The sequence below is a fragment of the Miniopterus schreibersii genome (genome assembly GCF_964146895.1).
Source record: "Miniopterus schreibersii genome assembly, chromosome: 15".
In the NCBI taxonomy this organism is placed as follows: Eukaryota; Metazoa; Chordata; class Mammalia; order Chiroptera; family Miniopteridae; genus Miniopterus; species Miniopterus schreibersii.
The window spans coordinates 24,090,295-24,111,507 of record NC_138115.1 but is presented as its reverse complement, the minus strand read 5'-3'; the positions used below and the strand labels follow the sequence as shown (position 1 = coordinate 24,111,507).

The 21,213-nt window shown below is 52.3% G+C and overlaps 1 protein-coding gene across 3 annotated transcripts in view; it reads right to left on the bottom strand.

The window, feature by feature from the left end:
• The window catches only part of GRIP2 (glutamate receptor interacting protein 2), a gene marked incomplete at its 5' end in the record, with an annotated part of 52,377 nt that overhangs the window by 5,851 nt on the left and 25,313 nt on the right, over positions 1 to 21,213 (bottom strand). For 2 of the 3 annotated variants that reach the window (XM_081159327.1, XM_081159328.1), the window contains 20 exons: positions 2,155 to 2,260; positions 3,877 to 4,054; positions 5,065 to 5,244; positions 5,877 to 6,016; positions 7,929 to 8,073; positions 8,793 to 8,938; positions 9,044 to 9,110; positions 10,342 to 10,422; positions 11,053 to 11,198; positions 11,671 to 11,857; positions 14,299 to 14,448; positions 14,773 to 14,898; positions 15,419 to 15,588; positions 15,698 to 15,845; positions 16,757 to 16,902; positions 18,125 to 18,200; positions 18,766 to 18,852; positions 19,543 to 19,688; positions 20,547 to 20,682; positions 20,949 to 21,029. In XM_081159327.1, the coding sequence (XP_081015453.1) occupies positions 2,155 to 2,260; positions 3,877 to 4,054; positions 5,065 to 5,244; positions 5,877 to 6,016; positions 7,929 to 8,073; positions 8,793 to 8,938; positions 9,044 to 9,110; positions 10,342 to 10,422; positions 11,053 to 11,198; positions 11,671 to 11,857; positions 14,299 to 14,448; positions 14,773 to 14,898; positions 15,419 to 15,588; positions 15,698 to 15,845; positions 16,757 to 16,902; positions 18,125 to 18,200; positions 18,766 to 18,852; positions 19,543 to 19,688; positions 20,547 to 20,682; positions 20,949 to 21,029 (2,642 nt within the window). Of the gene's footprint in view, positions 1 to 2,154; positions 2,261 to 2,294; positions 2,535 to 3,876; positions 4,055 to 5,064; positions 5,245 to 5,876; positions 6,017 to 7,928; positions 8,074 to 8,792; positions 8,939 to 9,043; positions 9,111 to 10,341; positions 10,423 to 11,052; positions 11,199 to 11,670; positions 11,858 to 14,298; positions 14,449 to 14,772; positions 14,899 to 15,418; positions 15,589 to 15,697; positions 15,846 to 16,756; positions 16,903 to 18,124; positions 18,201 to 18,765; positions 18,853 to 19,542; positions 19,689 to 20,546; positions 20,683 to 20,948; positions 21,030 to 21,213 lie in introns of those variants that run through there. The other variant, XM_081159329.1, reaches the window with a different exon arrangement.

The window sequence follows — 21,213 nt, the reverse complement described above, 5'->3', positions numbered from 1 at the left end:
GAGTCATAAATGCTGTGCCCTAAACTGAGAGCAGCAAGTGTGTGGCCCTGAGGGAAATTTATTCACATTCAGATTAGGAAATCCATAGATGGGAGTAAGGGCAGGGCTTTGGGGGTTGGTGGGATGGGAGTCCTCTCCGACACTGGGGCTGGGAGTTTGGGTCTTTTAGTGGTCCCCGAAGGGAAGGCAGATTATGACAACTATTGTCTTAGGGCCAAAGGGTTGGGTTGGGGTGGGGTGGGAAGGAAGGAGAATGGGAAAGGACATGGAACAAAGAGGCAGAGGCACCTTTCTCCACTCTTACAACTGGTCCTCACCCGACTGGAGAGCCAGGGTCCAAAAGGAAAGACCAGAGACTCAGAATCTTGGGGTGATAGAATCAGTAAAAAATAAAATCAGGGTATATCATAGGTTCTTGGACGCCTAGAATTGTAGAATTCTAGGACTTCCAATTAAGGCGCAGACTGAGCCTTGGCCAGCGTGGCTCAGTCGGTTGACTGTCGTCTCGTGCACTGAAAGATCGAGGGTTTGATTCCCGTTCAGGGCACATGCCTAGGATGCGGCTCGATCCCTGTCAGGGTTCATGCGGGAGGCATTCGATCGATGTTTCTCTCTCACATTGATGCTTCTCTCTCCCTCTCCCTTCCTCTTTCTCTAAAATCAATAAAAACATATTTTTAAAAAGATGGAGACTGAATTAATACAGAAAGCTCTCATCTACTTCCAAATCCTGTAGTAAATTTTAAATTTTTAAATAAACACTTTCAAAATAAGAAAGAAAAATTTAGATAGAGACAGACATGAGCAGGAGTAGAACCATTTGGCCTATGGGACCAGATATACATGTTAGGAGCTGGGGTGCCCATTCAGGGAAAAGCAGAGAGCTGGTAGAGTGCCATCCCGTTAAATGCCTGCCTGCACAGGGGCGCAGAAAGGAACCACCAGGAGCTGGGGAAACCATTTGTGAGAAACCAGGAGCTTCAGGTGACCACTATATAAGCATGAGGCCAGAATCTGCCTCCCATAAATAGTGTAATAGAAACACCGAGCTGAGAAATTAATATGAAAAACTGGTCTGGAACCAATGAAGTTCAAAAGCCCCAGCAAAGACCTGTGAGGCTCCACCCTAGCGATGCTTCAACGACACAGAGCACACGCAGGATGCCTCCAGGAGTAACCGCTGCCGAAAGTAAGCACAATGTGAAATACAAAGTCTACCTACTCACAACACAACCAACGAATTTGCACCCAAGGAACTAGAAAAAGACATCTAAAGGAACTTTAAAATAAGTCTGCTTAAAATGTGCAGAAAAATAAGAAAATGAAACATTAAGAAAAAAGACTGTGAAAAGATGAAAAATAATGAGAAATTAAAGAAATAAAAAATAAAGAAATAAAAAATGTTGAAATACAATATTTAGGAAATGGGTTAAACAGTAGACTAAATAAAACCAAGGAGAATATTAGCAAATTGGAAGACAGATTAAGGAAAGCAACTAGAACACAGCACAGAGAAAATGTGAAAGCACAGCAGAAATGTAAACGAGATTGCTCTCAGAGTGGGAAGGGATTCAGAAGTGACCCCATCAGATCTCCCCTAGGTTCCTCTGGGCAGCCTGTTCCATCACGGGCAATGCTGACCTCACACAAAGCCGCATTTCAGCTCCTCTGGCTCCTCACCTCCTGTGTTATAAATGATGTCAACATCCACACGCTTCCACAGGGCATGCCCACAGCCACGTCCACATATATACCACATGCACACACAAACACCAAAACTGCCCCTTTGCATCCAAATGTGTATACTCTGACACACGTGGTCTAAAAAGACACTCAGCATTTGTGCATGCATGAGCCTGCTCACAAGTATGCACACATACATGGTCCCAATGCACACGCGATGATGCCAGACATGCTCACATGTGCACACACCCTGATGTGCCAACCATGATGCTCTCAGTCACACCTATCCACATGTCCATGCACAGTCTGCACACGTGAAGACACCTTTACACAGAGGGTGCTGGGTGAGTGCATGCATACACGTTACACGTGAGCACAATCCCAGCGACATGCTTGCCTCCCACGGGTACACACACCATTGTGCCCAGATGCAGGTGCCCCCACACAGGCCTGCAGGGCAGGTGGCCCTACCTCCAGTTCCCTCAGCAGCTCTGACTGACCACACGACTCCAGGTCTTCGAGGGCTTCCCCAAACACACGCCAGAAGCCCTCCTTGTGGGCAGGGCCGGGGGCCGGGCTGTAACGTAGGAACCAGAGAGTGTCAACTCCTGGCGGGCGGGTGGGCAGGCAGGCAGGCTGGGGCCTGAGGAGTCTTCTAAATGGCCATCAGCGTTGGGCTCGAGGGGCCAGAGGGTGGGCAGGCGGGCGGGCAGGCGGGCATCCTCAGTGGCAGTGCCGGGGCCCCGGGGCAGTGGTAGGTGACACGGAATGGGGGGAAGACGCAGTTCCAAGACTGCCAGTCTTAGAACAGGGGCAGATGAGACGGGGTGGAGAGCAGTGACACAGGACGCCTGGGAAGAGAGACAGACGAAGGACAGACAGACAGACAAAGAGAAGATCCATGGTGTAGCCCCAGAGGACGGCTTCTGGTCCCACCCAGACACATGGCACCAGAGGACAGTGACAAGGACACAGATGGATGGAGACGATAGAGTATTTGTGCTGGGGGAGGGGCTGAGGCCACCCCATAACTTCCATCATAGGTTGCATGAGTTCATCATCAGCTCTAAAACTGAGTCTCGTTAGAAAGGTAACAAGTCAGGTTTTCATACTGCAGAGCTCACAAAGCCATCTGCCATGTACGAAATCCTGACTTGTTTATAAAGTGTGCAATGGTTTGCAAAGCGCTTTCTCTCTTCCAAAGGTATGCAGGCTTCCCTCTAGGGAGCCTCAGGGACAATGATGTGAAATAGTTCTCCCTTCCCGTTTTAAAGATGAGAAGGCTGAGGCTGAAGGACATTCTCTCCGTTTAAGTCAATTGTACAAACAATTGGGCTATCGAGTAGAATAAGGTGTGGCCCCTGTTCTCAGGGAACTGAGGATTCAATCACAAAGTGTGTATGAGCACCTACTGGGTGCCAGGCACTGGGCAAGGGGTGCCACGTAGAAGAGACATAGAAGACTCAGGTAATTAACCAGGTAGACGCAAGGTGACTAGTGCCACTAGGAGGCCCACCCGAGCAGCTGTGAGTACCAGCAGAGGGAGCAATGGCATGGGCCTGAGAAAGCCAAGCATTCCAGAGGCAGGGAAATGTGAGCTGGGTTTTGAAGATGAGTAGATGTTGGCCAGGAGAGGAGAGGGAAAGGTGTTTTGGGCAGAAGGAACTGCCTGACCAAAAGCACAGACATGGGAAGGGGTGGCCAGGGCTAGATGAGGAACGGCATTCCTCCACAAGCCAGCTCTCTGCAGGGGCCTCCTCCTTCAGGGGGAGAGGCTGAGACCTTCGAAGCCAACATTACAAAAACCACCATATCCATGACCCAGGGCTGGTGCCCATGACCCAAAGGGTCCTTTCAGGAGGCCATCAAGCAATCTGGGCTAAGTCGGGAAGGTCTGGGTTTGAGTTCTGAGTCTGCTGCTGCTCTTCTGAGAATAGGAGACTAACAGACTTGGGAAGGCTGCTTCCCCCCACCCCAACTTTGCGCCTGCTGAGTCCTCCCCCCAGCTTTTCCACCATCGCGGCCTGCCTCAGTGTGCTCGACCTTTCCTCTCCTCTCCCAGGAGGTGCTCCTTGGGGGCCAGACAAGACTCTTGCATTGCCTCCACCACTGTGGCACAGGGACCACTACCCACACCCATCCTAGCCCAGAGACCAAGGCTGTCTCCTTCCTCATGGCATTCCCACCACAGACCTAGTTGGTGGCTCCCAATCCTCCTCCTCTTCCTCCTCCTCGGGGAAGCTCTTGTCAGCAGAAGCTGGGGTATAGCTTGTTCTCCGGGGCTTGGTGGGCGGGGGGCTGCTTCTCAGCCGGCTGGGCTGCCACTCCTGGGGGTTCACAGCCCGGGTTGTCGTCTGTGAAGTGTAGGAACCTGGCAGGTGGAGACAAGGGATGTCTGCATCTTCTCTGTGCCCTTAGCTTGCCCTCCTTCCTGATCTATTTCTAGTAGTGCTGGGTGACCCTAAATAGGTCTTTGCCCTCTCTGGGCCAGCATGACTACCCAGAGTGCCCTGAGGGCTCCTGCCACCCAGGTCCCTACCTCAGAAACCCCCAGATATCCTGATCATCTGGCAGAAGAGTTAATGCCTGGGGCTCCAGGACCCTGTCCCAGCTCGACTGGCTTCTGCTTGGCTGATCCCCTGCCTGAGAGGGAGGGTCAATATTTTAACCACCCTTCTCTCCCTGCCCTTGAGAGCTCTGAAGGCCCTGCCTGGTGTTGGGCTGAGAGATGCTGACCAAGTGCTTGAGATGGGAAAGCTGAGACCCAGAGAGTGAGGGCCAGGGCTGGGAGCCACCCGAGGCCACCTAGAGGCCTCACTCCACTCGTTCCTTGAGCTGGGCCTTGGGGAGTCCCTGTGGCTCAGGGTCACAGAAGCCAGAAGGCCAGCCACAGGACTCAAATGCCCCCTGCCCCTCCAGAGGCCACCCGTGGGTCTCGACATGCATGGACAAGGGAATTTGTGTCCTAGGAGGGCATCCTGGAGGTTTCCACCCCAGGCTGGATCTTGTAGGATGGGGTGGGAAGGGGATTTCTGCCTTCCCATCTTCAGCTGGATGCAATGAGCATTGCTTGAGCACCTGCTGTGTGCTGGGCACCAGGCTAGCATGAGAGAGACGGCAGAAGATGAGCTCGGTCCCTTAACCTCTTCTCAGGGTGCTGTGGATGCTAATTAAAAGGCATGTGAAGGTCTGTGGCCTGAGGTCTGAAGGTCTGAGGAGTGAGGAACCCCGAGAAAGGCTAATGGGGCCCAATCAGATCTGCCTTCAGGGAAAGTGTCCCTAGTGGATGGAGTTAGAGAGGAGCAGGAGGACTAGCAGAGGGAAAAGCCCTGCAAAGGCCAGAGACAGCATGTTGCTTGTCCAAGGGTCCCAAGGTGTTACCTGAGCCCCCAAAGCCACTCTCTGTAGCCGAGCTGTCCCAGGACTCCACGGCGCTGTCCACACTGGGCACAGGGGGCGGGAACCGGGCTGTCAGCTGTCCTCCTTTGAGCGCCTCTGGCGGGTCCTCATCTGCATCGCTGGGCTCGCTGAAGCTGCCTGATTTGTGGGGTGGGAGCGGGCCTAGGAGGAAAAGGGGGGATCACTGCCACTGGCCTCTGATCTTGGAGATACAGAGATGCTCAGTAAGTCTGTTTCCCCACTTCAGTCTGGTTTGGGAATTCATAGGCACTGAGCCCCCTAAGCCTGCTGCTGAGCAGTCTGATGAGGGAGGTGCCACACTGATAGACAAACCCATTTCACAGATGGGAATGCTGAGGCTCAGGGAAGCTGAACAACATGCCCAAGGGTCACATGGTGAGCAACACTGGCGCCCAGATTAGAAGGAATACCCCAAAGCTCAGGCTCCTTCCACTTTACATGGTGGCCTCCCTGCCAAGACATGGGGGACAAATTCAGGGGAAGCTGAGGAAAGCACAGGTTATGACCACAAGGTGCAACAAGCAGCCTTAAGAGGCAGAAGGTGATGAAGAACAGGGTTCAGACCCAGACTCTGCCCACACCAGCTGTATGACTTTGGGCCCCTCACTCCCCGATCTGAGTCTTGTTTCCTCAGTTGTCTCAGGTACCCTTCCACCTCCACAGGGGCTAGCAAGGGTTCTGTGAGATGGGGCACACAAAGCCTGGCACAGAGGCACAGAGAGACCTTCTTCCCAAATGGGTTCAATGGCCCCAAGGTGTAAGGTGAGACTCACGGTCTAGCTGCTTCTTGATCTTCAGTGTGACGGTCTCACCGGCCACCTGCAGGAGGTGGATAGCCTCACTCAGCGGCCGGCCCTTGAGGCTAACGCTGTTGATGGCCAAGATACGGTCCCCAACATGGATAGCGCCAGTCCTGGAGAGGAGGCACAGAGCAGAGAATGGGAGTTAGACACTCAGGGCTTCAGAGTGGTGGGGTCTGTCCTCAGGAAACCAGGAACCCCAAGGCACTAGCCTGGTTGATCTCAGTTAAACCCAGCTGCCTAAAAAGAGCAAGTGTGATCTTGAATTGCATTAATAGAAGTATAAAATCTAGAATCCGGGAGGGGATTATCCTGCTTAACTGTAAAGTTAGGATCTGGAACCAGTGTCAAGCATGAGTTTTGAGCCTGGTTTGAATCACACAAACTAGCTGCCAAATTTTAGCCACATGATCTTGGGGTAGTTTCTTAACTTCCCTCAGTTCCTTCATCTGTAAAGTAGGGATGATAATACTTATTTTATTGAATTATTATTGAAGGATGGATGAGTGGAATGGGTTCATCTTTCCATCCAGCAAAAATACACAGGTAGCTGTTGCTTTTCCCTGGGCCTCAGCTTCCCCATCTAGAGAGTGAGCATAATCCCGGGGCCCAGTGGTTTTCTACCCAGATACTAGTAGAATGAACTGAGGAACTTTTAAAAAATGCAGATGCCTGGCCCCACCCCTGAACAATTAAATCTATGGGACTGGGGCTGATTCTGAGGAGCAGCCAGGATTGAGGGGGTGGGGAAAAGTTGTAGCATCTGCTGAGAATGCACTTGACCCAGCTGCGGGAGAAAGAGGCAGAGGATTGGGGCTGGGAGTCTTGAATCCCAAATGTTGCTCCCCGTGTGGGAGCTCATATAGGGTCCAATCCCTAGTGCCCTTATCTCTAGCTTTGCTCAACAAGCTCCCCTGGGGCCAGAGGGAGTGAGTGAATCAGGGAACAGCAGCTTCAGGGAGGAAGATCAGAGCTGTGCCACTAGCCTCGGGTGGCTACTGGGCCCCTGAAGTGTGCTGGCCTGAGTTGAGACATGCTGAAAATGTAAAACACACACCAGATTCTGAAGACGTGGTATGGAAAAAGGAATATACAATATTTTGTTAATAATTTTTATGTTGATTACATGTTGGAATATTTAAGATTCATTTTCTTTGTTTCTTTTTACCTTTCTAATGTGGCTACTAGAAAGTTTATAAATAAATTGGTAGCTCACATTATATTGCAGTTGGATGGCCAAACTAGATCAGCTCGATGAAGGAAGGGGGAATTGTGTGTTGTGTTCCTGGGCACCCAGAACGGCCTGCACACAGTAGGTACCCAGCAAATACGGGAGTGAAGACATTGGAAGTCAGAATGGTCCTCACTAGCCCCTGCAGTCTTCTGGATTTCCAGCAGGGGGAGCTCAAGGAGCGGGAACACCCACAGGGAGCTGTCCTGAGGGGCTTCGGCCCCAGAATCCCTCCCACCCTACCACCGTGTGGCCCTTCCTATACTGTGTGGTCCTCTGGGACCCATCCTGCCCCTCCAGCCTCGCCCTTCATAGCCAGCTCCTCTCAGTGCTGGGAGCTCACTGCACAGCTGAGGGAGAATGCTCCCTCTCACCCACACTGGGGTGGCCTCCCTGTGATTCCTGTGGGGCCCTTTGCATCTAGGGGCCCCAGATATACCTACCCCCCCAACCAACTGGAGAATCTGGGACACCCCCTCCTTCTCACAGCTCCCCCAGCTGCCACTTTCCAGGGGAGAGGACAGCAGGGGGCAGGCCCCCAATGTGCAGGGAAAAGCCCCAGGCTGTGCCAGGATCCAGGTGCTGGGACCCAGGTACCAGACACAGCCCCTGTATTATGAAGGCACAAGGGTGCTCCAAAAAGGCTCACAGTGCTGATTTCCCAGGAAGGGTGGACTCTCCAGGCAGGGAAGGAGCAGAGGGATTAGCACACATTTATCCAGCACTGATCTGGACCTGGAAGGTCTGCAGGGTACTGGCCCATCTGTGTGTGTCCTTATGGAGCCCAGGCTCACCTCTCAGCCAGACCACGCTTGGTGAGGCCTGAGATGACAATGGGGTCAAAAGGCTCCTCTGTGCCCGAGATGGTGATGCCCAGGGGGCCTCCGTAGCGTTTCAGCTCCACTGTGTAGCTGATGGCACCCGTGGTCTCCTGCTCATCTGCAAGGGTGACACCCATCAGGGGCGGGGTCTGGCATAGCAGGGTCCAAGAGCTGGCACCCCAGCCCCCCGAAACCTTGGTGCACTCTTTCATACTCATCCAGTCACTCATCCATTAATTCACACAGTCAACCATGCCGAGACTTCAGATGGCTCAACCTGGGGACCCTGAGGCCACCTGCTGCCTCCAGAATGTTTTCTTCCACCCAAACACCGTTTAGAAAAAGAAAGAAAAGAACCGTGGAACAAAATTTTTAAATTTCACACACCACACAGAACAACAATAATGATGGTGACAATACGAATCATGATAAGAAGAAACCAGATTTCCAACTTTTCTTTAAAAAAAATTTTGCCCACAAGTGACCCTCTTTCCCAGGATAGGAGCTGGTGACTGCCCCTCTGAATAAGGGATTTGCCCTTCAGTGGCCACAGTCCTCTCCCCTCTCTATTGCCTCCCAACCTGTGCCATTTTTCTTACCTTCTGTCTGTTCACTCACTAAGGGTCCTGGAGGGCCACAGGCCTCAGGCCCCAGGGACAGTGAAAAGTCTGTGGTGCTGCACCTCCCCGCATCTGTCCGTTCAAGGAGTCTCCACCAGCCAGCCCTTAGGTGGCACTCACCACCATCCCTCCTCAACGACAGGGAACCCTGGATTGCAAGCTGGGAACCTGCTGGTCTAGGAGACCTCAAGAGGTGGCGGGCAGGGCGGGGCCATACCAGAGTTGTCCTCATCTTTCCGGATCTTCAGCTTCACCAGGTCCTCACACTGCCGCAGGATCTGCACAGCGTCCTCCATGGCACAGTTGTCCAGGCGGATGTTGTCAATAGCCAGCAGCTTGTCGCCTGGCTCAAGGGTGCCAGTCCTGCATGAGCAGGGGTGAGGTGCAGGATGGAGCCTGGCACATGCCAGTGCCCTACCCACCCCCACTGCCTACTCACCCGGCCCCGGGGCCCAGGGGCACCCCTACCTGTGTGCCACACTGCCTTTCTTGATGTCAGAGATGGTCAGGGGCTCCCCTCGCTTCCTGCTGGCCGCTGGAGGGAGAGAGGCCATGACTCTGACCTTTGATGGTGTCAGCCTCGGGCAGGGGAGACCCAGGATTGGGGCATGGACTTGGAGCCACAAGCTCTGCTCCCACTGCTGCCTAGTTGGGTGGCTGTGAGCAAATCAGCTCACCTCTCTGTGCCTCAGATTCCCCTCTGCAAAATGGGGATGATGCCACAGACCTCCTAGGGGTGTCTTGAGATTAAATTAGATAACCAAGGCTCCTGGCACATGTAGGTGCTCAATCCACATCAGCCATTTTTCTCTCTTGCCCATCCCCCAGCACCTGGCACCTGGCAACAACGTGTGTGCTACCCTGGCCAGGGTGGACATCTACCAGGAGGTCACCCCAGCAGGGCAGTGGGGGGTGGTGATGTGGCCACATGGGTAAGGTCTCCACTCTCCTCACCCCAACTTCTTTCCCTTCAGGATCCCCAGGACAGAGCTGGGCTAAGCCAGGCTCCTGACTCCCAGGCCCTAGTCAGCCTCATTTTCTCTACTCATCAATTCATCCTATAATCATTCGTTCATTATTCATTCATTCATTCAATAAAAATTTACTGAGTCCCTACTATGTGCCAGGAAGGAAAATAGTAGTGAAGAAAATAAAGATCCCTGCCCTCCTGGAGCTACCAATCTAGTGGAGGTCACAGAAAATCAACAAAATTTAAAAGTAGTTTGTCAGATGATAAAGCATGCTGTGGAGAAAAACAAAGGACAGGGACGGTGCAGAGAGCAGTGAAATTTCAAATCAGGTGGTGGGGGAGGCCTTGCCAAGGTGACAGGTGAGCAAAGACCTAAAGGGGGTGGGGAAGAGGGCAGAGGGAACCGCTAGTGCGAAGGCCCTGGGCTGGAAGGAATATAGCCTGTTCGGGGAACAGCCTGGAGGACAGCAGTGGCTGGAGGAGTGTGACCGAGGGAGATGGCAGGAGGCAGTGTCAGAGGTCATGGAGACCAGGTCACAAAGGACTTCACACCACGGGGAGACCCAAAGAGCCTGGACTCCCATTGTGCAGAACAGGAAACTAAGGCTTTGAGAAGCTCCAGTCTTGCTTGAAGACAGAGCTGGGCAGTGCAGGGAATGGGGACCCCAAGTCTCCCACTGGGAGCCTTTCCCCTGGGCCAATAAGTGTATTCTTTCTCCTAGCAGGTGGGCTCACTCTGCTCCCAGGGGCAGGCAGGGACAGTAAGGAGGGGACAGTAAGTGGGGAGGGGACTCACAGCTGATGGTGATGCCCAGCTCCACACCGCGCCTCTTAGGCAGCTTCACATGGAAGGTGCCGCTACTCGGGATGACAGACTCTGGGTACAAACAGACGTGGACCCATGTGAGACCCAGCCCACATCCATTTTGGTCCAGCTGGGAGGGACCCCAAAAAGTCACTGTCCTAACCCCATCCTGCTTCTTATACCTGACAGATGAGAAAACCGAGGCATGGTGAACTGACAGGTTGGTCCAAGATAACCAATCCACCCCGTCAGAGCGGCATCTCAGACTGGAACCCAGACCTCACGACTGCCAGCCAGGGGTTCCCCACAGCCAAATCCAACCCAATTTGGATCCAGTGACGATTTCCTGAGCACCTATTATGTGCCAGGCTTTAGTTGGGTGTTTTCACGTGATTTCTCTCATCTAACACAAGCAACATCCCCCATAATGAAAGGATTCTAGTTACTAGTTTATAATTGAGGAAACTGTGTCCTGTCCAAGGTCATAGATTGTCGCAATTACAGGACCAGAACTCTAACCCGAGTTTCGGTGCAAAATCCCTCATCAACCTGACACTGGTGTGTGGAATACCTTCCTCCGGCCAATGCCTCCCTTCCCATGGTTAGTGCTCTGCATGCACCTTTGCACCAGGCAAGAGCAGGCCAGAGAGAAGGGAGTGCAGGGTTCCAAAGCGTCAGGAGGAAGCAGGGGCTCTCACTCACCTGCCACATCAAACTCGATCTCCAGCACGACCTTGTGGGACAGCGCAGCATCCCGCAGCAGCTGGTTGGCTTCCTCCATTGTCCCATCCTCGGTGGCAATGCCGTTGATGGACAGGACACGGTCCCCCACCTGCAGCAGCCCACACCTGAACCCCAGGCGGCCCAGCAGAGAAAAGAAGCTCCATCACTGGCACAACTCCACCGGGAAACAGGAACACCAGGCAGGGTGTGACTCAGGCCTGCCCTGCGCCAGCTAGAGATCCTCAGGCAATTTACCATGTGACTCTGGCTAAGGGCGTCACTTTGCTGAACCTCAGTTTCTCTGTCTGTCCAAATGATGCCGTGCCTTACAAGACGTATATACAGAGGACTCTGACCTCAGACAGACAGGGGTTCAAATCCTGGGTTACTCATGAGCTGTGTAACCCTGGGCAAGTGAATCAGCTCCTCTGTGCCTTGGTTTTCTCATCTATAAATGGGGCTGGTGTTGGAGTTGATGTGATGTTTAAGTGAGATAACTTGTGAAGCCAGGCTTGGTGCGTGACTCGGTTTCCCTGGTTGTCCGTGAGCTCCCACAGAGGAGTGGCAGGCCCAGTGGGGAGGGGGCAGTATGCTCACCTCTCTGCCGGGCTGTCAGGCTCGATGAAACGCACAAGGGGCGGGGAAGACAGGGTCTCGGTGGCGAAGATGCCGCCCTGGAGCTGGAGGCCGAAGCCGCTGAGAGGGTCACCGCAAAGCACAACCTCCGTGGTCTCCGTGTGCACGATCTGCCCACCCGGCCCCACTGTGCTGGAGGCCAGCGACACTGTGGGGCAGGTGGGCACAGCACTCAGTGGGGCCGGCCCAGCCAGGCCTTCCTGCGGGAGCCAACCCAGCCTGGGCCCAAGGACCTGGAGTCAGAGGGGCAAGGGACTGGGAGTTCTGCCTCGCCCTGGAGCCAGCCAAGTCACGGCCCCTTCAGTTTCCCATCTGTGCAATGGAGTCTCGACTCCCACTGGTAGGGCTGTGGCAAGGATTAAGGAAGACAGCTTCTGGGATTGCCATGTTGGAAAACAGTGGTTCTGAGGGTCAGTGATATTGTTACGTCATATGCTATGTTAGGTTAGCTATGTTCTAATGCTATTATATACTATAACTGCAGTATGTATGTTAGTTTTGGTAACAGCTTTTTGAGATACAATTCACCTACCATAGTATTCACCGATTTAAAGCATACAATTCAATGCTTTTTAGTATATTCACCAAGTTGTACAACCATTACCACAATCAAGTTTAGAGCAGTTTCATCACCTCAGAAGGAAACCCTGTTCCTTTTAGCTGTAGCCCCCAACCCTCCCATCTCTCCCAGCCCTAAGCGACCTCTAATATCATCTACTATGTGATCTTTTGCATCTGGCCCCTTTTCACCTAGCATAATGTTTTCAAGTTCATCCATACTGTAGCATATATCAAAACTGTACTCTTTTTTAAGGCCAAATATCCCATTGTATGAATATACCACGTCTGTTTATTCATTCATCTGTTAATGGACATCTGGGTTGTTTCCACCTTTGGCTAAAATAAATAATTCAGCTATGAATATTCATGTCTAAGTTTTTGGGTGGACATGACATATGTCTTCATTTCTCTTGGGCAGATGCTTAGATATAGAATTGCTGGGTCATATGATAACTTTATATATAACTATTTGATATATTATTTAATATATATTGTTTTATATTTCATATATAAAATACATCTGTATTATTAATATGGATATTGGAAAGTGATTAAGAAGTACAAACTGGCAGTTATAAAATAGTCACAGGGATGTAAATACAGCATATGGAATAGATGCTGTACTATGGTATCAGAGGGGTACTAGACTTATTAGGAGGTTCATTTTGTAAGTTATATAAGTGTCTAACCACCATCTTGTACACCTAAAATGAATATAATATTGAATGTCAACTGTAAAATTTTTTTTAAATTTTAAATATGGATACTGGATGTAATTTATTTAAAAACATTTATTTTTTTATTTCATTATATTACTAATACTATACAATTATGTCTGTATACACTATTTTGTTATAATTCATATTTCACATTACAATATGTGTAATATATTATGTTGTTGGGTATACTGTGTTATTATATTTATATTTATTATTTTTTATTGTTACATCCCTAATGATAAGAATGGTGCCTGGTACATACACAGGTGTTCAAAAATGTCATTTAACTAATTAATTAATTGCTATTATCAATAATAACAATGATAACTTTATTAGTTACCCATTCTAGGAAGAGGAGAGGTAAGGGGTCCCAAAAGCCTCCAGCTTCCACATGCTCCTGCCTATAAATAGCACTTCTGAATCTTTTCACCTACACATCCCTAGCTTTGTTGGTTGACAAAGGTGGTTGGTGTTTTATTTCTCAGTTGACTTTAAAATCTGTTTCCCTTTTCACCTTGGCTGCCAGAAAGCTCATAACCATATTTAGCTCCTTTCATGTGCCAGGTGATTTGTATTCCTTTTTTCCCTCCCCTGGTTCAATTCCAAATGGTCCAGTTTGACCTTCCATCCTTCCTGGAGGCCTCTGCAACTCACATGGCAGGAGGTTGGGTACATTTTCTACATCAACCAAGGAAAGATTCTTCCCAGGAAAGATTTTAAAATTCTGAGCATTCTTACGACTTTTGCATTTTCACTCACTACTATTTTTCTTTACATTTACTCACTCTTTAAAATATTTAAATACCTTAATAAATAAAGAGAAAAGTCTGTAATCAAAAGGTAAGTAGAAATATATATAGTAAACATAAAAATTATGACATTCTGTATGGCTAATCTCAGGCCTATGTGTCTTTGTCTTAGGGGAAATGTTTTAAACGCCAGAGAGGTAAGAACACAGTTACAGCACACTCTGGAATGGATCAGAAAAGAAAGAATGAAAGAAAAATGAAATGCAGTTGCTGAACTCTGAGACCTTTGTGCAAGTCTGAAAAGGCATCCTATCCTCAAGACACTTTGCCACCGCCTGCTAGGAATTTTCCATAATAAAAATACAAGACTAAAATGTACAAAGTAACTGGCACCCCTCAGATGTGTCCTTGTGCAGTGGCAGCCTGGTGTACCACTCATGCTATTTAATGACACCCCCACATACAGGCCTGGGGTTTGGCCCCAAATACCCCACCCTTTGGCAAGTCTCTGTCTCAGGCACACAGGCAGCCCAGAGAGGGTGGGAGAGACCGTGGCTTACATGAACTCTTGTGCTCTCTTCTCCGCTGCCTCCTCCGCCCCATTGTGGTCCGGGGGCTCATGGGCTGGGACCCACGGGGAAGGGTGCTGGGGTTGGTGCAGGGAAAGGTGTGGTTCACGATCGGCGAGGAGAATGGAGTCGAGGATAAGGCTGGGGAGATGAGAGCACAGCCCCGTGAACCTCAGCAGGGCCCTCCACCTTACTGCACAGGGGGTGCCAGGAAGACACCCAACTACAGGGAGACCCAGGGACGCCTTCCCCCACTCCCCTCCACCACTTGCTGTGTGACCTCTGGGTCTCTGGGCCTCAAAGACCGCAGGGTTTTCACAGACCTGGTGAAACCCAGCTTCCAGGACCGGGACCCATCTCATCACTAATGTGCTAGGTGACACTGGGAAGACCCCCTAATTTCTCTGACTCTACGTTTCCTCCCCTATGAAACATGCACAAGCCACAGTGGGGTGGGCACGTTACATCGGCTCTGGTCTTGGCTGGCAGGTGTGGCCCAGGTGGGTGTCCTATAGTAGCCAGGGCGGGGACTGTGGCAGGAGGGCACACAGGGGTCCCAGCGATATGGTTGCTCACTTCTCTGCACCTTCACTGTGGCCAACGGAGGAAGAGGAGAGAGAGGTGCAGGTGTCAGCCCTCAAGTCTGAACCCGTCACCCCCTCCACCCCCAAGGCTGCACTCCCATCTAAACACCTGCTTCCCAGGGGGCCCCAGAGATCCTGCCTCCTCACCTGCCCCACCTGATCATCCAAACTAGCTGCCATGTAACACTTCCTCCCAGACTGCCCCAGGTCCTGTCCCGGCTCTTCCTTCTGCAGCTGGGCTTTGAGGGGTCCAGCCTGGCACAATGTATCCGTGGAAGGAGGGCTGAGGACCCAACTATCTCAGCTCATTGATTCTGCCTTCCTGAGCAGCGTCCCCACCCTCCCCTGGGGCTTGGCTGACTCTGGAGCCAGCTGCCAGGTCACTTGAACAATCACTTAGCCCCTCTGTGCCTCATTGTCATTATCTGTACAATGGGTCTAAGATAGTGGCCCCTCCTAGGATAATGGAGAGGATCAGAATGAGTTAATACATATGATGTGCCCTGAGGTCCTCCAAGGGGACCCACCTGCCTCAGAGGGCCTTAGGGGTCGCCGATTTTGGGGTGCAGGCAGGATCTCCAGTTGCACTTTCTCTGACACATTGGCCAGGAGCTTGGTGGCCTCAAGCAGCGAGCAGTGTTCCGTGCTGGTGCCGTCAATGGACAGGATGTGGTCTCCAGCATGCAGTGCTCCACTCCTGGCCAGGTGGAGGGTGAAGAGGGAGGCTGGTCTGGCCAGACAGAACTCTGGGTGGCCTCCCCCTGCCTAACCCCTTCACTGTGGCGGTGGCCCAGCATGTGCCTCACCTGTCCACCACGCTGGCAGGCTTGATGCGGTCGATGGTGATGACTGGCTTGTTCCGGTGGGAGCCGGTGGTGAGCGAGATCCCCAGGGCTGACCCCGGCGTCTTGGTTATTTCCACTATCAAGGGCCCCGAAGCATTGGCCACAGTATCTGGCACATGGATGGAAAAAAAAATTTGAAATGCAAATATTGAGCACTTTCGTCCTTAGACTCATTCCGCTGTCTCAATTTAATCCTCAGTGCCAGGGAGGGCTCACTGCACCCATTTTACAGACTAGAAAACTGAGATGTGTGGAGGTAAAGGCTGTCTTTGTCCAAGTTCACAGAGCCACTGTGCAGCAGAGGAGGGGCAGGGATTCAGGTCTGAGGGGCTCTGACCACAGGGCTTTGCTGGACAATATACTTTGCTCACATTTATTGAGAGCCTGCTGCATGCCAGCTCTGAACTGTAGTGTCCACTGCAACCCTTCCCCACCTCAGAAAATGGCACCCCCACTGACCGTCCCAGTGGCTCAGAAACAAAACCTAGCTCTTTCTGCTCTGGACCCCACCATCACATCCACACATCAGCAAAACGGGCCAGCTCGATCTCCATCACATTTCCTGTGTCCAACCCCTACTGTGCTCCTCCCTCCTCAGCCACCAGCCTGGTCCAGCCACCATGGCCTTTCTCACACTTGATGGATGCAAATTAGAGGGCACCCCAGCCTTTCTCATCTCTCTCCCTAATTTTTTTACAGCACTTACTGCCATCTGACCCCCTCTATATTTCATTTATTCTGCTTACTGCCCATCTCTTCCCACCAGAACATCAGCTCCGTGAGAACAGAGACCTCATCTGTGAGGACAGAGACCTCATCTGTACTGTCCTCAGCAGAACCCCTAGTGCGTCAAACAGTGCCTGGGACATACAATTTACTGCCCAGATAAGCTCAGAGAGGCTAAGTGACTGCCCAAAGGTCACACAGCCTTTGCAGTGGTGAGGATCTGTGCCCACTGTCTCCTCCCCCCACCCTTGGGCCTCTTCTTGCCCAGTGCTAGCCCTCAGGTGCCCCGCTCACCTGGAATGGCCACGTCGTACTCCACCTGGAAGAGGGCCTCGTGGCTGCACTGCTGTAGAGTGGCCAGAGCAGCAGCGTGGCTGGCCCCATGCAGCGGGATCCCATCAACGCTGAGCAGCCTGTCACCCACCTTCAAAGAGCCCTCCCTGCAGGGAAGGGCCTGGTCAGCCAGCCTGGCCCTGCGCGAGCACTGGGCACAGCCCTGCCAAGAGGGCATTGGGCAAGGTGGGCACAGAGGACAGAGGAGGGGCCGGGAGTGGGTGAAGGAGAAAGGGACGGGACAGGTGAGTGAAGGCTGCATGAGTGAGTGAAAGAATGAGTGACTACAATGTGCGTGAAGTAGGCGGGTGAAGATAGGAGTCGGGTCAGCTCTGATCTCCCACCTGACTTGGTGCTTAAGAAATTCAGTCCTAGCTCAACCCTGGAATGTCTGAGCTGGGGATGGCCCTCGAGGTTACCACCTCCCTCCTGCCCCAGGGACAGGAGAGAGCATCAGGGTCCAGAGAGGGCAGCAGCCCTGCCAGGGCCACACAGCATCAGTGGGGGGGTGGTCTGGATGCTTCATGTTGCCCGTCACAGAGATTCCCTCCCACCGTCCCCACCCTGGTTTCTCAGCAGTGATTCGGTCCTGGTGACAAATGGGCCTGGGAACCAATTCATCAGGGGCCCCAGGGTGGGGCCCAAGCTGGGGTTCACCTCGGTTTGGGTCAAATCCCCGCCCTGGAATGCTGGCCCCAACAGGTGGCCAAAGCAATTCTGGGAGGTTCTATGAATAGCATGTCCCAGGGCCCCGTTCCAGGACAGATTTAGATTTCTGACAAGGCCCTTCAGGCTTCTCTTAAAATGGCCAGGAATCTCCCACTGGGAATGCCAGGGGCTGGGAACTGGACGCGTTCCTCCTCCACATTCCCTCCTCCTGGCATGTCTAGGCAGGGCCCGGGGTGGGAAGAGCAGCCAGGACGAGGGGGGGTAGCTGAATTACAGTGGGCCACAGCGATGCCGATCACCGTGCCCCCAAATCTCTTACAGTAACTCTTAGGGGCTACAATATTGGACCCTTTCCACAGAGGGGAAAACTAAGGCCAGGGAAGGGAATAGCAATGTGATACCAAGGCTCGCTCTCCCATGGCCCCCTAAGACAACAGAATGTTGGGAAAGAAAGAGCTTGGGGTCTCTCTCTTTTGGGGTTTAGTCCTGGCTCCACCAACAACCCCCTGAGTGACTATGGGCAAAGGGTGTCCCCTCTCTGGACCTCGAAGTGCTCATCTGGAAAACGGGCACAAAGGTCCCTACTCTGCCTCCTTCACAAGGAGCTGGGGTTGGTCAGCGCAGTGCGAGGCTGTAAGCTTTCCCCTGGGTCAGGCTCACCTGTCAGCAGGGCCCCCAGGCCGCACATAGGTCAGGACAAGTGGGCGACACTTGTGGCTGTCTTCATGGGCACCTCCTGGACAGAGTTCAGCAAAAGGCAGAAAATCATCTATTCAGGTCTTCCCTGATGCCCGGAGGCCCTGACCCAGCCCTTAAGTGGGACCCTTTCATTAAATCTGTTTGAGGACCTTGTCTTTGCTATTCACAGACCCTCTTATGAGATACCAACTGTAAATCCCACCTCCCACCAGCCAGAGCTGAGGCAAAAAGTAGGGAACATGACCGAAGTCCTCTCCCTGCTAAATGGCTTGCTTCCCTCCCTCTGATCTCATCCTATTTCCTGTTTTGCTCTGATTGTTAGACAGCTCCCAACTTTGTTCTCAATCTCAACGGCAGCTTTCACCATCATTTTCTGGTACAGCTTTTCCCTCACAAACCCCTCAACCACACACGCTTCACTGCTTGGCAAAATTTTCCATTTAACACTTGACTTAATGGTCCTGGGTTCTTTAAAGCCAGAAGCAAGACATATATGATATATCAGATTTATACATAGATGCATTAAAGCAAAACAGAACATACACAGAATTAGAATTAGCCACTTTCCCACCCCCTGGCCCAAGGGCAACTCTTACACTGACCTCTGAGGACAAAGCCAAAGCTATTGCCCTCCTTGTAGAGGGAGACATCCACTGTCTTTGAAATGATCCCTGGGTTGTTCTCAGGGGCTAGAGAAAAATGGAGGACCCCTTTGAGTTTCTCAGTCACATCACTGAGCTGGCAGATGCCCCCAAAGCTCACTCCAGGAGAGTTGGGTGACTAGCCACAGAGATTACAGGGAGGGTAAATTCCTCCCCATTTAATGGGCAGGACAAGTGAGGCCTAGAGGGAACCTTTTCCTAATACCCACTTAGTCCATCACTTGGGGAGAGGAAAGGGCCTGCCCACGCTCACACAGAGACGATGACAGAACTCAGGCTTGAATCCATGGCTGGTGGGTTCAGGCCAGTGTTGAACTCCAGACAGTTACCCAATTTCAAGACTTCAGACCAACTCTGAAATTTCAAAGCTAGGCCACTGTACTCAGTGCAGGATGGTAGGGTGGGGAGAGCGGTAGGGCAGGGGACAATTTATTCAGCCACTGTTCCACAAACTTGCCCCCTTAAAGGAAAAAAAAAAATCTGTAAACTAAATACGCAAAATGAAGGTGAGTTATAAACAGGGCCCTGCGCCTCCTGGTGACAGCGTGCTGCGGTCGTAGGCAAAGCCCCTAGGTGAGGTATGGATGTTTGTGGCCAGTCTCCAGGTCCCACCTACCCCATCTGGCACGATCCCCACCACCCGAGCCCTGGCAGGGAGGCAGCTGTGTCCACCCCCAACCGAGGCAGTGGAGCAAGTTCCCTGTCCAAGGGACCCACCAGGCGGGGGCAGCTCATACTCCACCTCCAGCACCACGCGCTCGCCCACGTTCTTGAGCAGGGTGATGATCTCATCATGGCGGAGCCTGGTCAGGTGGATCCCATTCACTGACCGAATGTAGTCGCCCACGTTCAGCAGGTCACTCCTGGGAGCAAGGAGGCGGGAGCACATGCGTGGTGACAGGTGTCAGCACTCACACCCACCCTCCCATTGAGTCCTTCTGTCCTCCGGATCCTCATTTTGCAGATGGGGAATTTAGGCTCAGAGAGGTCAGGCAACATGTAGGGTCACCCAGTGGGTGAACAGGAGAGCATGGATTCTAACCTAGACCTGTCTGACACCCAGGCCTGGCATTTCCCCTGGTGCTGGTCTGCCTGCTTTCCCTCCTACTGGGTGTCACCCTCAGGGCTCTAAGCAGCCCCAGATGAGCCAGCTACTTAACACTCTTACTGGCTTTTCACCACTGATCTGTTCTGTTCAACTGGACACTTCCCAGTGCCTGCTCCGTGCAGGCCCCGAGAGGCAGCAGTGGAGAGGCTGACTCTCAGGCTTCATGGAACTCATGGTCCAAGGGAGCCACAGAGGTAAAACAATGGGAACATGCATGGCAGTGTGTGCAGAAGTGGCACACAGGGCATGGGAGCAGAGCGGCTGTCCCAGCCTGGGGTTAGGGGGCTTCCCAGCGGCAACGTGGGGGGACAAATAGGAGTTTACCAGGAGGATGTCGTGGGGAATGGGACATCCAGACAGAGGGAACTGAATAGGCAAAGGCCTGGAGGGCCTGGCAAGATGGAGCACTGTGGCCACATCAGCCCCTGATGTAAAGGGAGAAAGAAGCTGAGGCCTAGAATTATAGCCCCCACTGGAGGGCTTCCTCCTGCAGGCACCAAGGTCTTGGGTGCTTCTGGAAACAACTACCTGATTGCTTTACCCAAAGCCCTAGTATGTTTTCCACTGGTCCCTAGCCCCTTCCTGCTGCCCCCCACCAAGTCCCACTTCTCACCTGGCCGCGAGCCCCCCAGGTCTCAGGTTGGAGACCCTGGGCTTCCCATCCTTGTCGGTGCCACCTGAGATGGTCAGGCCCAGCGTGCTGCCTTCTTTCTTGATCAGCTCCACCACGGTGACCCCTCGGAACTCCTCTGCTGACATATGGGGAGTGAGGGGGCAGCATGGGGTAATTTGGGGCTCCCAGCTCCAAGACAAGTGAGGCTAACACTTGGTAAGCAGGGCACTCGGATGCACTATGCTGGGTGAGATATTTCCTTTTTACAGAGGATCAGAGAGGTTACATGGTTGGTCTAAGGTCACGGAGCAAGTTAGCAGCAGAACCAATGCTGTCTGACCCCCACCCAGAGCTCTCTGTGCCTTCAGAACAAAGAAAGAGGAAGCAGAGGGTCTCCATTACCTGGAATGCTCTGTCTGCGGCAAGCCAGGGCCACATCGGCTCCTCCTGAGTCCTTGCCTCCTTTGGAGTAAGGCCCATCGTCTGCAGGCAAGAGAGAGAAAAAGCCCTGAGTTCCATTTCCATTTTCATTCAGGCAAACCTTTCTGCTTTGGGAATCTCCACTTCATGGATGTGGCCTGTAAGAGGGGTTTCTTCCTGCCACCAGCTCCACTGTATCTTTGCTGGGGGATCCTTGTGGCTTCTCCTCCCAAGGGAGTCTCCATTT